Raw genomic sequence first — 14,529 nt, 5'->3', positions numbered from 1 at the left:
GGTGTGTCTGGAAAGCTATATGAGATAGAGCGCTCTACCTGGCCTCAGATTGTAGAGCACAGATTTACGCCCAGAGGGATTTTGAATGATAACAATCGGAAGATATTGTTGGACAAAAACTAAAATTTACAAAAAAAAAATTCCTAAAATTCTACTCATTTTTGAAGAATTGTAAGTCAGCAGTACTCATCCTTCAAAAAGCTTGTGATTCGATAAGACTTGTTTCATGAATTTCACGTTTACATCATGAAAGTATAGGTTACTTTCTGAAGTGTTGTAATATAATTTTTGGGCAGAATATATGACACTCAACAATAAATCATTGCTGATTTAACAAAGAATTCGATCATACTCCTGAATCACACTATCAAATCCAACTACGGTTGAGTGATGTGTAATCTAACAGAACCAATGAAAGAATTGAACTAAAATACAATGTTATCATTTAGCCGTGGTTCAAGTTAATAGAAATACGTGCAACCGGGCCTTGGAATTAATAAAATACCTACCTGTATAGCTTTCCTAAGATTTCCGCTCTCAAAACGAGATTCAAACTTCAGGCTATTGACATTCAACTCTGCAACACCCAGACGTTCTTCATCAAAATTCGTAAGATCTCTGAAAAAAAGAAGAAAAAGACCATGTAAGCTACAAATCAAAAGATATTAAAAAAACAGTTATAACAATTTACTGAACCTGAATCATATCGATAACAGTATTCAGATTTCAAAGCCAATGACGAATCAAGTTTGAAATAATATCCAAGATTGTGAAAAATATTCGAACGAATAGAACCATTGAGAACTGTTAAGAGTGAAAAAAACACATTTAATGTAATTTTTCGTCTACAATACATTCACAATAATCATGTATTGTTTTCAACACAAAATCAAATATTCTACCTTGAATTAGAGCATTAAAACTGCATCAAACAGAATATTGTGAATCCATAACACACGTATTTACATTGGACTATAGATGACAGAACTGTGCCAGGAAGTTTTAAAAGATTTCTGATTCATATTTGATAAATCAAATCATGGAATAGAAACTAATTGATACATACTTTAGTAATAATATTAGTAATAGTATATACTTAACGAATGTATTTATTTATATTAAAAAGTCATCACTTTCTACAGAATTGGCACTCACTCTTTTCGATCACTTTGTATAGTGACTAGATGATCCATGTCGTATATCACGTTACTGTTGGTATGCTCCGGGTACAAATTCCTTTCTATACTAGTCAGCAATTTCAACCTGAGAACCATGATAAATAATATATATTAGTGAGAATTATACTGTTTATACTAAGAATTATATAGAATAGTACCGTATATATTCAACCTACAGAAGCATAAAAACAGCATAAATAGAATCAGCACTAGGTCGACGAACATTTACGTTAGCAGACTCGTATTTAAAAAGTTCAAGTTTCACATACTAAGACAAAACTGAAAAATATAGTTTTACTCTTCAACAGAAATAAAGATCTCTTTACAATTAATATTAATCAGTTATCAACAACCATCTCCAATATAGATTGGACAAATTAATTATTTAACTACATACAAAAATTTTCATTACTGTAATTCCCTTATCAATAAATTACCAACCTTTTTTATAACCAAAAAAATCATTGACTTGACAGAATGGTAAATTTATTCAAGAAAAATCACTTTGATTTAGGAATAATAATAATAACACTAATGCCTTCACCTACCAGCTATTATTGACTACCAAAGCAAAAAGTGACATTTTTCTACTTGAATGACTTTGTAAGTAATAATCATTTATATCAATATTCAATATTGACGGAAAATTTGAGGCTAGATAATAGTTTTGTCTCATGCTAGTCGAACGTCAACACTGATATAACGTACAGTATTTTGTGTACTTACGTACAAAATACAATACTTTGGATTCAAATAATGCTTAGAAAAATTATATTATTAGACATTTCAGCCAGATCAAATTTAGACTGGTAAAAATGATGATTTCTCAATCTATTCCGTGCTGCGATGTATTAACACATGGTGTTTATGTTTATTTTTACAACCACGTGCAGTCTTTTTTCAGGTAAATAAGCACTAGTTTAAGTAAAAATACAGTCTGTTGAAAATGGACACTTGCCGTTCGAAATTACTCCAGTCAGTGAGTAAAAAACTACTTATTTACGCAAATAAAAGACTGCACGTGGTTGTAAAAAACTCAAAACCGTGTATTAGACTAATATTCAAAGTTTAGGATATGTTCCATTATCATCACCGTTTTCAGCATCTCTTTCTCACCTGTAGGACTTTCTGTCTCTGACGAAGAGAGGATCCGGTCCATCCAGCTGGGTGCCACCAATCATATCAGGGTAGGCGACCTTCACAAATCGGATCACACTGTTCACCCGCGACGCTATCTTGCAATAAGCCGTGCGGTGAGTATCTTTCACTGAGAAACCGCTCAGAATTTTCAAGTTGCTGCCATTTCCTAGATTCTGCGAAAAATAGGGGAATCAACTTTGAGAAAACATAATATTGAAATACAAACCAATCAACAATTAAAGATAAGTGGAACGAAATTACCAAGTTTGATTCATTACAGCAGAATTTAAATACTTTGGATAAAATTTATGCAAATTGGAAAAGTCTCTAGTGATTTAAAACTTGATAACGAGGAAGAGAGGTCTCAGTACACTTTCATAAAATAAGATGGAGAAAGTATTTATGTATTTAAAAAAGACAATCTGAGACAGGATAAATAAAGGTAGTCTATCAATACTCGCAACCCTTGCAATACTGGAGGTAGTCCTTAATAATAGACCACAGATGGAAATAAATTGGAAATTGCATTTGTTCAGATGCTAATATGAATAATTATTATTAAACGAAAATCCCAATTAAATGCTGTGAATCACCCCGAAGACTTCTGCTACTGCAAATATTGACAACAGGGTAAACAGCTAGATGGAAATTCGATGAGCGCTACTACACAAAAATTATTTGTCAGCCCGGGAATTGAACCCGGTACCTCCTGATTACCAGTGAGGAATGTTAACCCTTATACCAAACTGAGATTATCTGGATAGCAGCGCTCATTTTATACGAAGCCATAGCGGCCAGCCAGTCTACAGATAGAAATAAATTGAAAATTGCATTAGTTAAATCGCTAGTATGATTAATTATTATTAAACGAAAATCCAAATTAAGTGTATAATTCGTATAAAATGAGATTCGTATCCAGAGATTGTCAGTTTGGTGTAAGGGTAAGCATGACTGGCAATTAGGAGCTATAGTGAGGTCCACGTTATAATGACAGTATTTGATCAACTTTGGTTTTGCTATCCTCGTCTATCTTCCGATAAAGCCGGTGGTACTATCCTTTTCTAGGTCCACAACGATACCAATTATGTTTTTGACAGTATAGACATATACTAATAATATAATTATAATCAATTATAATTATATAATTAATGTAGAGAATCGGCATCGCTATTCTTCTATCTTCATCCACTGCCATTATAACATGGACCTCACTATAGGAGGTACCGGGTTTGATTCCCTGGCTGACAAATAATTTTTGTATAGTAGCGCTCATCGAATTTCCATCTAGCTGTTTACCCTATTGTCAATATTAGCAGTAGCATATGTCTTCGGGGTGATTTACAACATTTAATTGGAAGTTTCGTTTGATAATAATCTTAATAATAGAATAGAAAAATAGCATAATTGATCAATGAGTATTGGTAGATTTTTTGACATAATTATTCATATATGAAATGCCAATCTTAAACTATTAAGGTTTTAACTACTAGTTCGAAAAAGAATTTGATTTGAAACTCCCTCACCTGCGCAGTTGGAATTGTCAACAATATTTTCTGTCATATATAAGATTAGGTTTATGCAAAACTGATTAACTAACAAGGGTACTCACATTGTTGAGAAGTCTACCATCAGGTTTCTTATCCACTAAATTCAAGGAACAGTTTCTACTCAACCTGCAATGCAGAAATTAAGGTGAAATTATGGTGTGACATTTTTAGGAGGGAAGGTTCAGATCGATACCTCTGATCACTATCTGACTTGTTGAGATTAATCTCAATAAATTCCACAAACTATCATATCTATCGTCTTTATAACTGAATCTATCAGCATTTCAAGAATGTAAATTCTAGTCACAACTTCTTCATAAGAGAAATCAAGCTATTATTGTTGGCGATAAGGATTCAAGAGATAGGACTTCTAAATCTAACCAAGAACAGTGAAGGTCAAAACATGATAAAATTGGCCTGAAAACTGGACAAACTCACTACTTTTGTTCATTCTTTTTCAATATGAATTGGAACAAATTCTTGAAAGCAATGAATTGAATTCATTAGAAAAAAAAACATTACAGTCCTTTATCCTTACTACATTGTAGTTATTGAGGATAATGAAAATATATGAGCTTAAACCAGAAAAATTCCAACAAGATAAAAATATTCTTAAATTATTTTTATATTACAATTAGGTAAAATATATTCATGATCTTCCATTTGAGAATCCGGAAGACAAATTCGTTCAATTCGAATCTTTATAATAACAATCAAAAAGAAATTTTCTTACAGACACATAAATAAATAAATCTCAAATAAAACTAACAAAGGAAACCAAGGAAGAAACTGAATAGTGCAGCATTCTTGAAACAACGATAGCTACAAAAACAATGGACAACTGTATATACTGTTATCAAAAATTGTTAAACCTTGATCAATTAACTTTAATATTTTCAATTGATTTCTGGAAGAGAATGAGAGTACACACACTGGCTGACTACAGTAATCACTCTCATAAGAACCAATCATATTTTCTTTTAGTCCAGTATAGCAGAAATTAATAGGAAAGCCGGGATTAAAACACCATCCCTCTATCAATGTAACTTTTGTTAACTGTTCATCATTTTTGCAACAATGCAACTGGCGTCAGACCTACTTTTTGTGCACACTAAGTTTAGCTTCAAGAAAGTGAGAATGTGAACCAGATGGGAAAACTTGTAATGTAAGTGCAAAATAGCTCAAATAATAATGATATAGAAAAGGTGAGTTTTTTGAAGAAACCATGTATTGCGTCGATATTAATAAAAAAAAAATCACATTTGTAATATCATTCTCGAACAGATTTGAGTGTGAGAAGATGCAAAGGATTAAATTGGATTATATTTCTTTAGGATAAGTTCTAAGAGGATGATGTTCTTAGGATTGAAATAGGATTCTATGGATAAGGGACATGTTTTGAATTGAATAAATCGATACAGTGCGTAGTTTTGTGCTCACGAAAATATATTTTGACATAGATGCTCTTAAAAACAAAACATGTGAATGCAATATTCAAAATAATAAAATTGAAAAAATTGCCAAGTTATACTCAGATCTATGTGAGGTTATACTTAGCAGATATGGGAGTAAAATAGCACAGAGAAATGGAGATAATATAAAGTGATGAATCGACATCACCTGTTAGTTTTGTGCTGATAATAAAACGTTTCGGGGGAAAGAGAGATTTGAACTGACATCTCTATTGTCGTTATTCCAGAATTCAGGAGATCAAAAGAATGAAAATTGCAAATGCATACATCAACAGAGCTAAGTAGGACTACAAGGATTTGTTAGAGGACAGAAAGGATTGGACGAGATGTTGTCAAGTGAAAAATAAATATGTGTACTTGTGAATGTCGAAAAGTGATTCCAACCGAACTGAACACTGCACAGCTCATGCAGGTGGCATAGTCGAACAGCATGTCGAATGTATTGTATTTACCTATTGGCTGATTTTGTATTCATACTATTCAGTTTACTGGTTATCGAATCACAGTAAGAAAATTGCCGCCCAAACCTGTTTTTGTCGGTTGGCGATGAGATCATTTCACTCCACTTCTGATCATACCTGCAAAACAATATTATCGTTGTTAAAATATGTACAATAAGGATTGAATGAATATCGTTTTTACAGAAACATTTAGAAATTTATGGATTAATTAATTTTCAGGTTGAGAGTTTTTACAGAAACATTTATAGATGTATGGATTAATTAATTTTCAGGTTGAGAGTTTTTCCACCTACTCAAATTTAAACGAAAACAAATTATTGGGTCAGGTAGCAAGTGGAATTTTGCAATACAAATAAAAATGGATGATTACGTATCATTTTATTGCTATTGTTTGAACAATTTCTTCATTGGTAGCAGCCAACAAGTGAAGTTGGGTTTAATGAATTAGACTTGATAGTTTACTAAGGTGAATACTGTATGTTTCACGGTAAATAGAAGAAGACGGTAGGTGTCACGCGCATGTTTGTGCTAAATTTCCTGTGTAGCTGACGTCATTTTATATCCAATAAATCACCGGTATTGAGATTCAATTTTATTTAGAATGAATATTTTGCTGATTTTCAACTTCTTACTTTTTAATCAAGAAGTATGCAACTAATTTGTATACTCAGTATATCTATGCAAAAATTATTTATAATCAAGTAAAGGTAAATAAAATAATCTAGTATATTGGACTAGACAGTAACCAGTCAGAGACCGGAGTAGAAATTTGAACGCTTTGAATTTTATTCCAAATGTATCCTAATCATTTTTTGATTATGTGTTTAATGGATAAATTAATAGAGAAAAAGATCTCCAACAACAAATTAGAGTGTCCAAAATATTACGCATTCATTGGTATCGGTGATTGATGAGACTGCATCAAACTGTATCTGAGATTGTATCAAACTGAAGAAGAAACCGACTAGAAACATTACACAAGTCATTGTTTCTGCGCTTCATTGTTTTAGCATTCTTGTCATCGTCATACTGGATCGGAATTGACAAAAGTTGAACAACTAAAAGTTCAAAATCGTTTTTAACGATGATCAAAATGTTTGGGTATATGAAATTGAAAACATAACATTACTTCTTTAAGAAGTTAATTTTTATAAAAATTCAAGAGAGAGATAGTTTTGCATTCAGCCTTTTTTCTATCCTCTCTCGATTGTTGTATATAATTTGTACTTGTATTATAAATTAATTAATAATTTTGGCATACTTTACTTACAGTATGGTAAACTATAACATGATAAAGAAAAGAATTGGCTTACCCACGTACGGGAAATTCACGAATGACGCATCATCACGTCTGAGCTACTGAACTGATTAACTTGAAATTTGTCATATAGATTCTCAATTTACCGAGGATGGATATAGGGATATTTTGAATTCTTCAAGGTTTCAGTAGGTCAAGTTTTCAATTATTGGACCCTTACGAAGCACGGGTGACCTGCTAGTGTAACAATAATTTTGAAAAGCATTGACTCACATATGGAGATCATCGGAGTCGCGACGGCGTGCTTGGAAGAGCAGGTTGTTGGGCAGAGAAGGACAGGGTGTATCGTTGTCACTTCTGTCTTTGTCTTTCATGTCCTGGTCCAGATTCTCCTCATCGTCATCATCGACCTCGTCTTCCAATTGGTCCGACACACTGTCATCGCTGTCTGACACCGATTTCGTTGAATCCACTGCAAAAGTTTCAATTTTCAGTATGTTTACTTAAACACACAAAAATACATACAAAATGATAACTTATCAACAATACAACAGTAGGGTTGCACAACAAATTCACCATTGAATGGAGGGAGCAACAAGACAACGTCAAGACGATGGAGCTGCTAGACAATGGAGGGTTGGTGCGGAGGCTCAAAAAGAGGTAGCCGTTTGAAGTTTAGTGCTTGTTCAAGTATTGTTCGGTAAGTATTGAGTGAAATCTAGTTTTTAGTGCAGTCAATAGTGTGCATATCAATTAAATAACATCATTGAAAGATTCTACACTCACTGTTTCATTTTTCCAGTTGTATGTTATGATAGAAAAAAAAGTCTTTAGACTAGATAGCTGTAGTATTGACTCAAAAAAATATTGAGGATGGGAAAAATAAATAATTCATCAAAATATTTTTTTATTCTTGTTATTCCTCAACAAAAAATATTATTGTTCAAATTCAGCACAGTTTGAACGGAACAAACTAAGGATTTATCATGTGCATGAATTGAATTTGGACAATACATAAAAGGCGGGTAGAAGAACAGGCACTGCTAAATATGAAGCTCTTGTATAATATATTTTGAAGTAAATCTCATTATAGAAGTTATACAACAGTTCTTCAGAAACTTCTAACGCCATGTTGTCTTGGAATTTGAAAAAATACAGAGCTCAATCTTATTTTATTCTTGTCAAGTACTAAAGTTCAAGTACATTGTGAATATGCTGAGTGCTGGTTATTTTGACGTTGCTCATAACATGTATGTTTCCCAGCAATAAAATTATATTAAATTATTTATTTAGTGGTTATCGAAAATGGAGTACTGACCTTTGCAGAGATCGGCCAATGGGAAGCGAGCCGGACTGATGGCAGAGCTGATGGGCAGATCCTTCTTCTCCAAGCAGAGACTGATGATGGTGCAGGCCTTGCTCATGAGCGTGTCATGCTGGGCGTTGTCAGGGCAGTTCGTACAGAACTTGTGCAGGTAGCTCAGTCCGTTCCCGGTGCTCATGTACGTTCGACCGATTTCTAAAAACAAATAACAATTCCATAAACAAATATTTTATTGTATTCCAATAACAATGCAATATATTCATTATTTTTGGTTTTCAGTGTTATTAAATTCTAATTTTTGGTTCGTATATTTTTGGACTGGAAATTCAATTCAAAGTGAAGCAACAGAACCTACTTTTTGGTCATACTTTTATCAAAATTCGATATGGAAACAGTTTTGGGCTAGGCCTGTTGGTCCTTTTCTAATCAACTATTTGGTTTGTGTATTATGGAATGTGAATAAGTAAATAAAAACGGTTATTCAGTGAGTTATAACAATGGAGATATAATTTACTGTGGAGATGAAGGGAACTCTCATTATATCGACTATTTCACCAATTTATCGACACATTCATTACCTGTTTCGATTTATTAGCTGGAAACTGTGTTTGATAAATATTAGCATAATCTACAAGAAATTATTGTCATGGCCAAAAACTAGATCTATGACATTATCAAGGGAAAATCGAAATAATAAGAAGCCTACTGAACACAAAAACAAACTTGAATGAACGGCTAGTTTTCAAGTGGAAATTCCGTAAAATCGTACCAAATTGAAGGTATATTTCTAAAAAGTTTCCACCCCGGAACCGTCTTTTCCGGGGTGTTTTCCATACCTCCAGACCCCCTGGTGATCCCTACTGAATACGCCCCCCCTTGACAGGACCCTCGATCTGTTATAGACTGGGACCCATAAACTGGCCAGTGATCTCCAAGAGTAAGACTGGCATAATCATATACAAATAAAAAAATAGCCTGGTTTAATTAATCATATTTATTATTTTAAAGTGCATTAGAAATAGAAGAATTAATCATATTTCATTAATTAGTTCGTATCTCTATCGCATTTTGTCCATAAATTCATGGTGGATAACAAAACGTTAAAATGAATTTATCAAATCATCTATTTCAAGCAATGAATAGAGTAGTTAACAGGTTAATTCAAATGAAATTATGGTTGATTTAACTAGCCAGGCCAGTGATTTAAATAATATTTATTAATTATAAATTACAAAATGTATGGATAGTTGATATAGCCCAGTCAAACTATGGAAAACTGAATTTCAGCAGGGTGTTAGTATACATAGTACATGTCCTGGAATCATCCTCCCTCTTGAAACTGGGAAGGCTGTATTCACAGTCATTCTTGCTTTTTGTGGATATTTTTAGAAAAAATAATGGCATCGAAAGTTTCAATATGAATTTATAATATAAAATAGAACCAATGAAGATAATTATTTCCACATAATTTTACATTTTTTCAATAGAAATACGTATTGTTTACATTCGATTATGTACGTCGTAGAATTCATTTTCCAATTCTTGAGCGTGAAGGTTGATAAATAAGTAAATAATAGCATAAAAGGTTTGTATTGTTGCTATAGAAATTTTACAGAGAATATTTGATCAACTGACGAAAAAAAGGTGTGAATTCAGAGAATTTACTACAATGAAAAGCGAAACTCTCCGCTTATGACGTTGATAATTGTTCAGTAGATCAGTATAGATGTTCCAAAATTGTTGAGCGAATATTGATAACAATTAAACGATAGATATGTAAAATCAAATGTTAGTATTGTTGCTATAGAAATTTTATTGAGAATATTTGATCAACTGTCGAATATGAAGTGTGAACTTAGAGCACACACAATGGAAAGCGAAACACTCCGCTTATGACGTTGTTATTGTTTATTTTATGATCTGTATAAATGCTACAGAATTATCGTACAATTTATAGAACAGTTCTATAATACTCACCACCATGTTCAAGTTGCTGGTATGAAGCACATTTTGTCTTTTGTGTAATAATTATGCTTCTTTTGCACAATTGCTCTATTTGTATTTTGCAATATTTTGTTGCACGATGCTCTTTTATAACGTAACCTTCTAGGAAGCCATTATTCTGTCATTTATTATGAATTATTATTCTGTCATTTATTATACGTTATTATTATCAGTGGAAAACTGCTTTTTATATAAACTGTTTGAAAATTCATTAGTTTAACGTATGATGCTGGTAGACATCAAAACGTCAATTTTAAATCACGTTTAACATTTTAAATCACCAAAAGTACGACGCTCACCAATTTTTTTACCAATAATCCTATGTAACCATCATTCTCATTTATTGGGAGTTATCATTCTCAGACATCGTAACTCTGTCAATACAGCTTTTCAAGAAGCATTTTTAGAATTTTTCAACTGCGGTCTATATAAATTGTTATGAGAAACATTAATTTAATTAATCATGTGAGATTTATCCACAATGTTGTGTTAAGTTAATTTGAAGAAATTTGAAGAAAATACGTCTTTCTTATAAAGGGCAGCAAGATGCATTTACGCACATATATGAGCTTAGAAAGCTAAGCCCATCATATGTGGGGGGACAGTTAATCCCTGAGTTGAGAGTTTGGAATTGTCGTGCGTCCCCGTGCATACCCACTAAACTGCCTAGTGTTCGCCAAGAGTAAGACTGGAATCTTTATATATACAAATAAATAATAGCCTGGATATATGTATCGGTTTTATAATTTTATCGCGCATTAGAAGTGAAAGGATTAATCGTATATAATTTATTCGTATCTCTATCGCATTTGTACATCTATGGTGAGCAAAATTAATATATGAGAATAAAGCCCAAAAGCATCTAGTTCCCGTGGTGTAAATGACGGATAATTGCTTTTTTGTGCAATGGAGAATTTATCAAGTTTTTCAAACTGAAATTGAATTGGGCAGGTCTCAGGAGATTTGAGGCAGATTCCTACATATGAGTATCAGTATCTGGTTCAATATTTTTGTTTTCAGATTCGTCTAGCGTTGCTGCTAGCTGCAATAATGTTGCCAGCATTGGTTGTTGGTACCTCGTGTAAAGCACAGGCTGGGGCTACAGTTAAGGACCCCCCTCCCCACGGCCAGTAGCGCACCTCCACCCGCTGCCACCACTATCATTCGAAATACACCATTCACAATATCACTCTTCATAGAACACATTACAAATGAATTGAATTATCAATAAGGAAAACATATATCATAGAGTTTAATGGAATAATAAAAATTTAATGAAACAAAGTAATAGTTGTTATTACTATATTAAATGATAAACAGTAGAATATCGATATAACAAACCTCGATAATGAAGTTCCTTGTTATAACTCATTTATTTCGAGTAATTCTTGAAATTACACATCTGTGAGTGATGAATGCTCAAGTAAGGATGGTTACATACAGAGAGCAGCCTGATAATGGCAACACAACACTAACTTCATCAGTTCTCTCGCAATCAGTGGAATCTGTTGTTCATAGTAAGGTTATAGCAACGCGACTAGAAAACTACGTTAAGCTGCTCCAGTTTCTGGTATCACTTGCTATCACCAGTTGTTTTTCTGTATGTGAGCAGCCTAACAATGTTGTAGTTATAATAATAATTATTATTATACTGATAATTCATGTTGAACCACACCACTTGAGCAATAATGAACGTATACATAACAGCTAGCTCAGAAGTTGCATCAATGGTTCTCAACCAAACGACAACAACAACGTTATATTCTGAATGAAATGAGTTCATACTTTTGAACGTTCATTCGACCAAAGTGCTTTTTTATCACACAAGCTCATATAACTGGATATATTCAATCTGTATCAGCCAAATTTAACGTATTTTAAGAAAACTGTACAGTTGATATTAGCAATCCAAGATTGGAATCAGTTACCTTCGTACATCTAAACCAGAGTATGCGAAAAATATATGAATATTCTACCCAAAAAGTATAGAGCACAGGAAAAATCTCAAATTCAAAGTGAGACGTCTTGAGTTGTTCTCTTTTAAAGCAACCCCAACGCCACCGCAGTCAGCATTCAATAGATCTATTTTTATTTTGAAATTTGAATGTTGATTATTGTAATATGGATACTCACTGGTGCTACATAGATTTTGCAGTGTCTGAAGTGTGTAGTAGCAGATGCGGTATCTCATTTTTCCGTCGAATCTTTCCCATCTCTCGAAAACTCGCAGCACTTGCTGTCCAAGACCAACTTTTACCATTCTAGCGCAAAACCTATCTGTAAGTGTAATACAGTGTAAATTCAACTTTTCAAAAAATAAGAATGAAATTATAATTTTCATTATATTAAAAGATTACCGTTATAATAAACATTGTATAAGTTTTTTCATAATTTGTGGATTGATGAAGGGTGAAATATCCATATCATCATTTTCACTTCTTTTGACAAAAATTTATAATTTCCGACTCTTTTTATAAATGTATTTTACCGTCACAGATACTTCTTTATTAAACTAACATACGAAATTATTGGATATGAAGTACATAATCAAATTATACACATTTACATAAAAAATAAAAAAAATTATTTCATATCACTTGAATTTATCTGACAAGTGACAATCCAATTAGTTATGAACATTCATTCAGTATTTATTCTACTGTACTTCGGAACGTTTTATTCTTAAAATAAATTATTGATTGGCCACTTACTTTGATTTAAAAACCACTCAAGTTCTATGTTATATTCGAATGGATACGGAATCATTACACGCTATTTGAATAAATAATTGGCATTGCCAACTACAATATTGATATTTGCAACATAGCCTTCACTTCTACACCGAAAGTGATTGCACGCTTGGATTTATTATAATTTGAGAATCAAAGATAATAAATCGGAGTTGAGTTGTGAAGGTTAATTAAACCTAATTAATTAATAATCATTAATTAATAATCATTAATTAATAATTATTAATTATTAATTATACTTAGTCTTATACTTACTACTCTATTTCAACCAATCATTCTAGAAAACGCAAATCTATTGATTTATTTTCTAGTGATGCTTGATACTTACTGCTTCTGCTTAGGTAGCAGATGACTGTTAGAAGTAGTTTGAGCTTTGTGTTTGGTGAATATCCATTAGCAATCATGGTTTTATCCAATGTGGTGCAAATTCCATCTTTTACAAGAACGTGTGTAGTTGTGGCTGCAATAAGGAAAAAGTATTGACATTCAATTAAATTCGATCAAAATGTTCAAATTACAGTGTTAAATAGTACAGTGAATAGTACAGTAAAATGATAATAATCTTCCGCTTATTGAAGTGGAATTAATTTATTCACTTAAAGTGCTATAAAACGCATTGACTGAATAAAAAAATATATTTGCAAACTCGTTTGTGATTCAGCTCGATTGACACTACAATTAGTGCTATAGCGAGGTTCTCGTTATAATGGGAGTAGAGAAAGATGGGAGATCAACATTGCAGATCCTCTGTCTTGTCAATGCCTTCTATTACAATAGCTGATACAGGTTTATTGATCCTATTATATTAAGCGAGCAATTTATTTATTTTTATATCTGGTTGTTTATATTTATATCTGGTTATTTATATTCAACGGATCTCGAAAACGGCTCTAAAGATTTTCACAAAATTTGGAACATAGTAGGTTTATGATATAAAAATTCGATTTCAGTAGGTCTCATCCTTGGGAAAACTCGCTGAACGACATTAAAAGGATAAGTCATCCTTGGCTGAAACAGCTGTGGATAGTAAAAAAGTGAGTGAGCTAGTGAGTATGTGAAAAATCAAAATATCGCATCCCCGAAATTCATAAGATGACATATTTTATTAGTCCAGTCAAATGGTAGTTTTTCAGGAAACAGTCCCGAAAGAATTTTATTCATAGAAAAAGTGTCGAGACGGTGAAAATGAGGAAAATAAAGAAAATTTACTGAATCAAACGTATCTTACTTCTCGACTATATTTTTACAAAATACATTTACCTCACATGAAAGACCAAGTACCATTTTTTATAATTTCGGGTTACCGAGATACACAGTTTTGAATATAGAAATCGGCATTTTTTCTGTGTATTTAAATATGGGCTAAAATAGACTAAAATAGGAATTTTCTATTTT

The 14,529-nt window shown here is 32.5% G+C and overlaps 1 protein-coding gene and 1 long non-coding RNA gene across 2 annotated transcripts in view; one reads left to right on the top strand and one right to left on the bottom strand.

The window, feature by feature from the left end:
* LOC111054562 (cytosolic carboxypeptidase 1) overlaps positions 1-14,529 on the bottom strand; it is a 151,917-nt gene that overhangs the window by 67,327 nt on the left and 70,061 nt on the right. The window contains exons 9-17 of the mRNA XM_039420150.1: positions 13,463-13,594; positions 12,518-12,661; positions 8,375-8,575; positions 7,330-7,528; positions 5,790-5,915; positions 3,928-3,991; positions 2,295-2,491; positions 1,156-1,263; positions 510-618 (exon numbers count right to left, since the gene is read on the bottom strand). Coding sequence (XP_039276084.1) covers positions 510-618; positions 1,156-1,263; positions 2,295-2,491; positions 3,928-3,991; positions 5,790-5,915; positions 7,330-7,528; positions 8,375-8,575; positions 12,518-12,661; positions 13,463-13,594 — 1,280 coding nt within the window. The remainder of the gene's footprint in view (positions 1-509; positions 619-1,155; positions 1,264-2,294; positions 2,492-3,927; positions 3,992-5,789; positions 5,916-7,329; positions 7,529-8,374; positions 8,576-12,517; positions 12,662-13,462; positions 13,595-14,529) is intronic.
* Positions 10,334-11,668, top strand: LOC120350114. The gene is made up of 2 exons (XR_005570621.1): positions 10,334-10,376; positions 11,405-11,668. It is a non-coding gene; the product is annotated as an uncharacterized LOC120350114 (long non-coding RNA).

Source organism: Nilaparvata lugens, chromosome 2 (genome assembly GCF_014356525.2).
Source record: "Nilaparvata lugens isolate BPH chromosome 2, ASM1435652v1, whole genome shotgun sequence".
Taxonomy (NCBI): Eukaryota; Metazoa; Arthropoda; class Insecta; order Hemiptera; family Delphacidae; genus Nilaparvata; species Nilaparvata lugens.
Note: the sequence above shows the minus strand (reverse complement) of the source record. Positions and strands in the feature narration are given on the sequence as shown.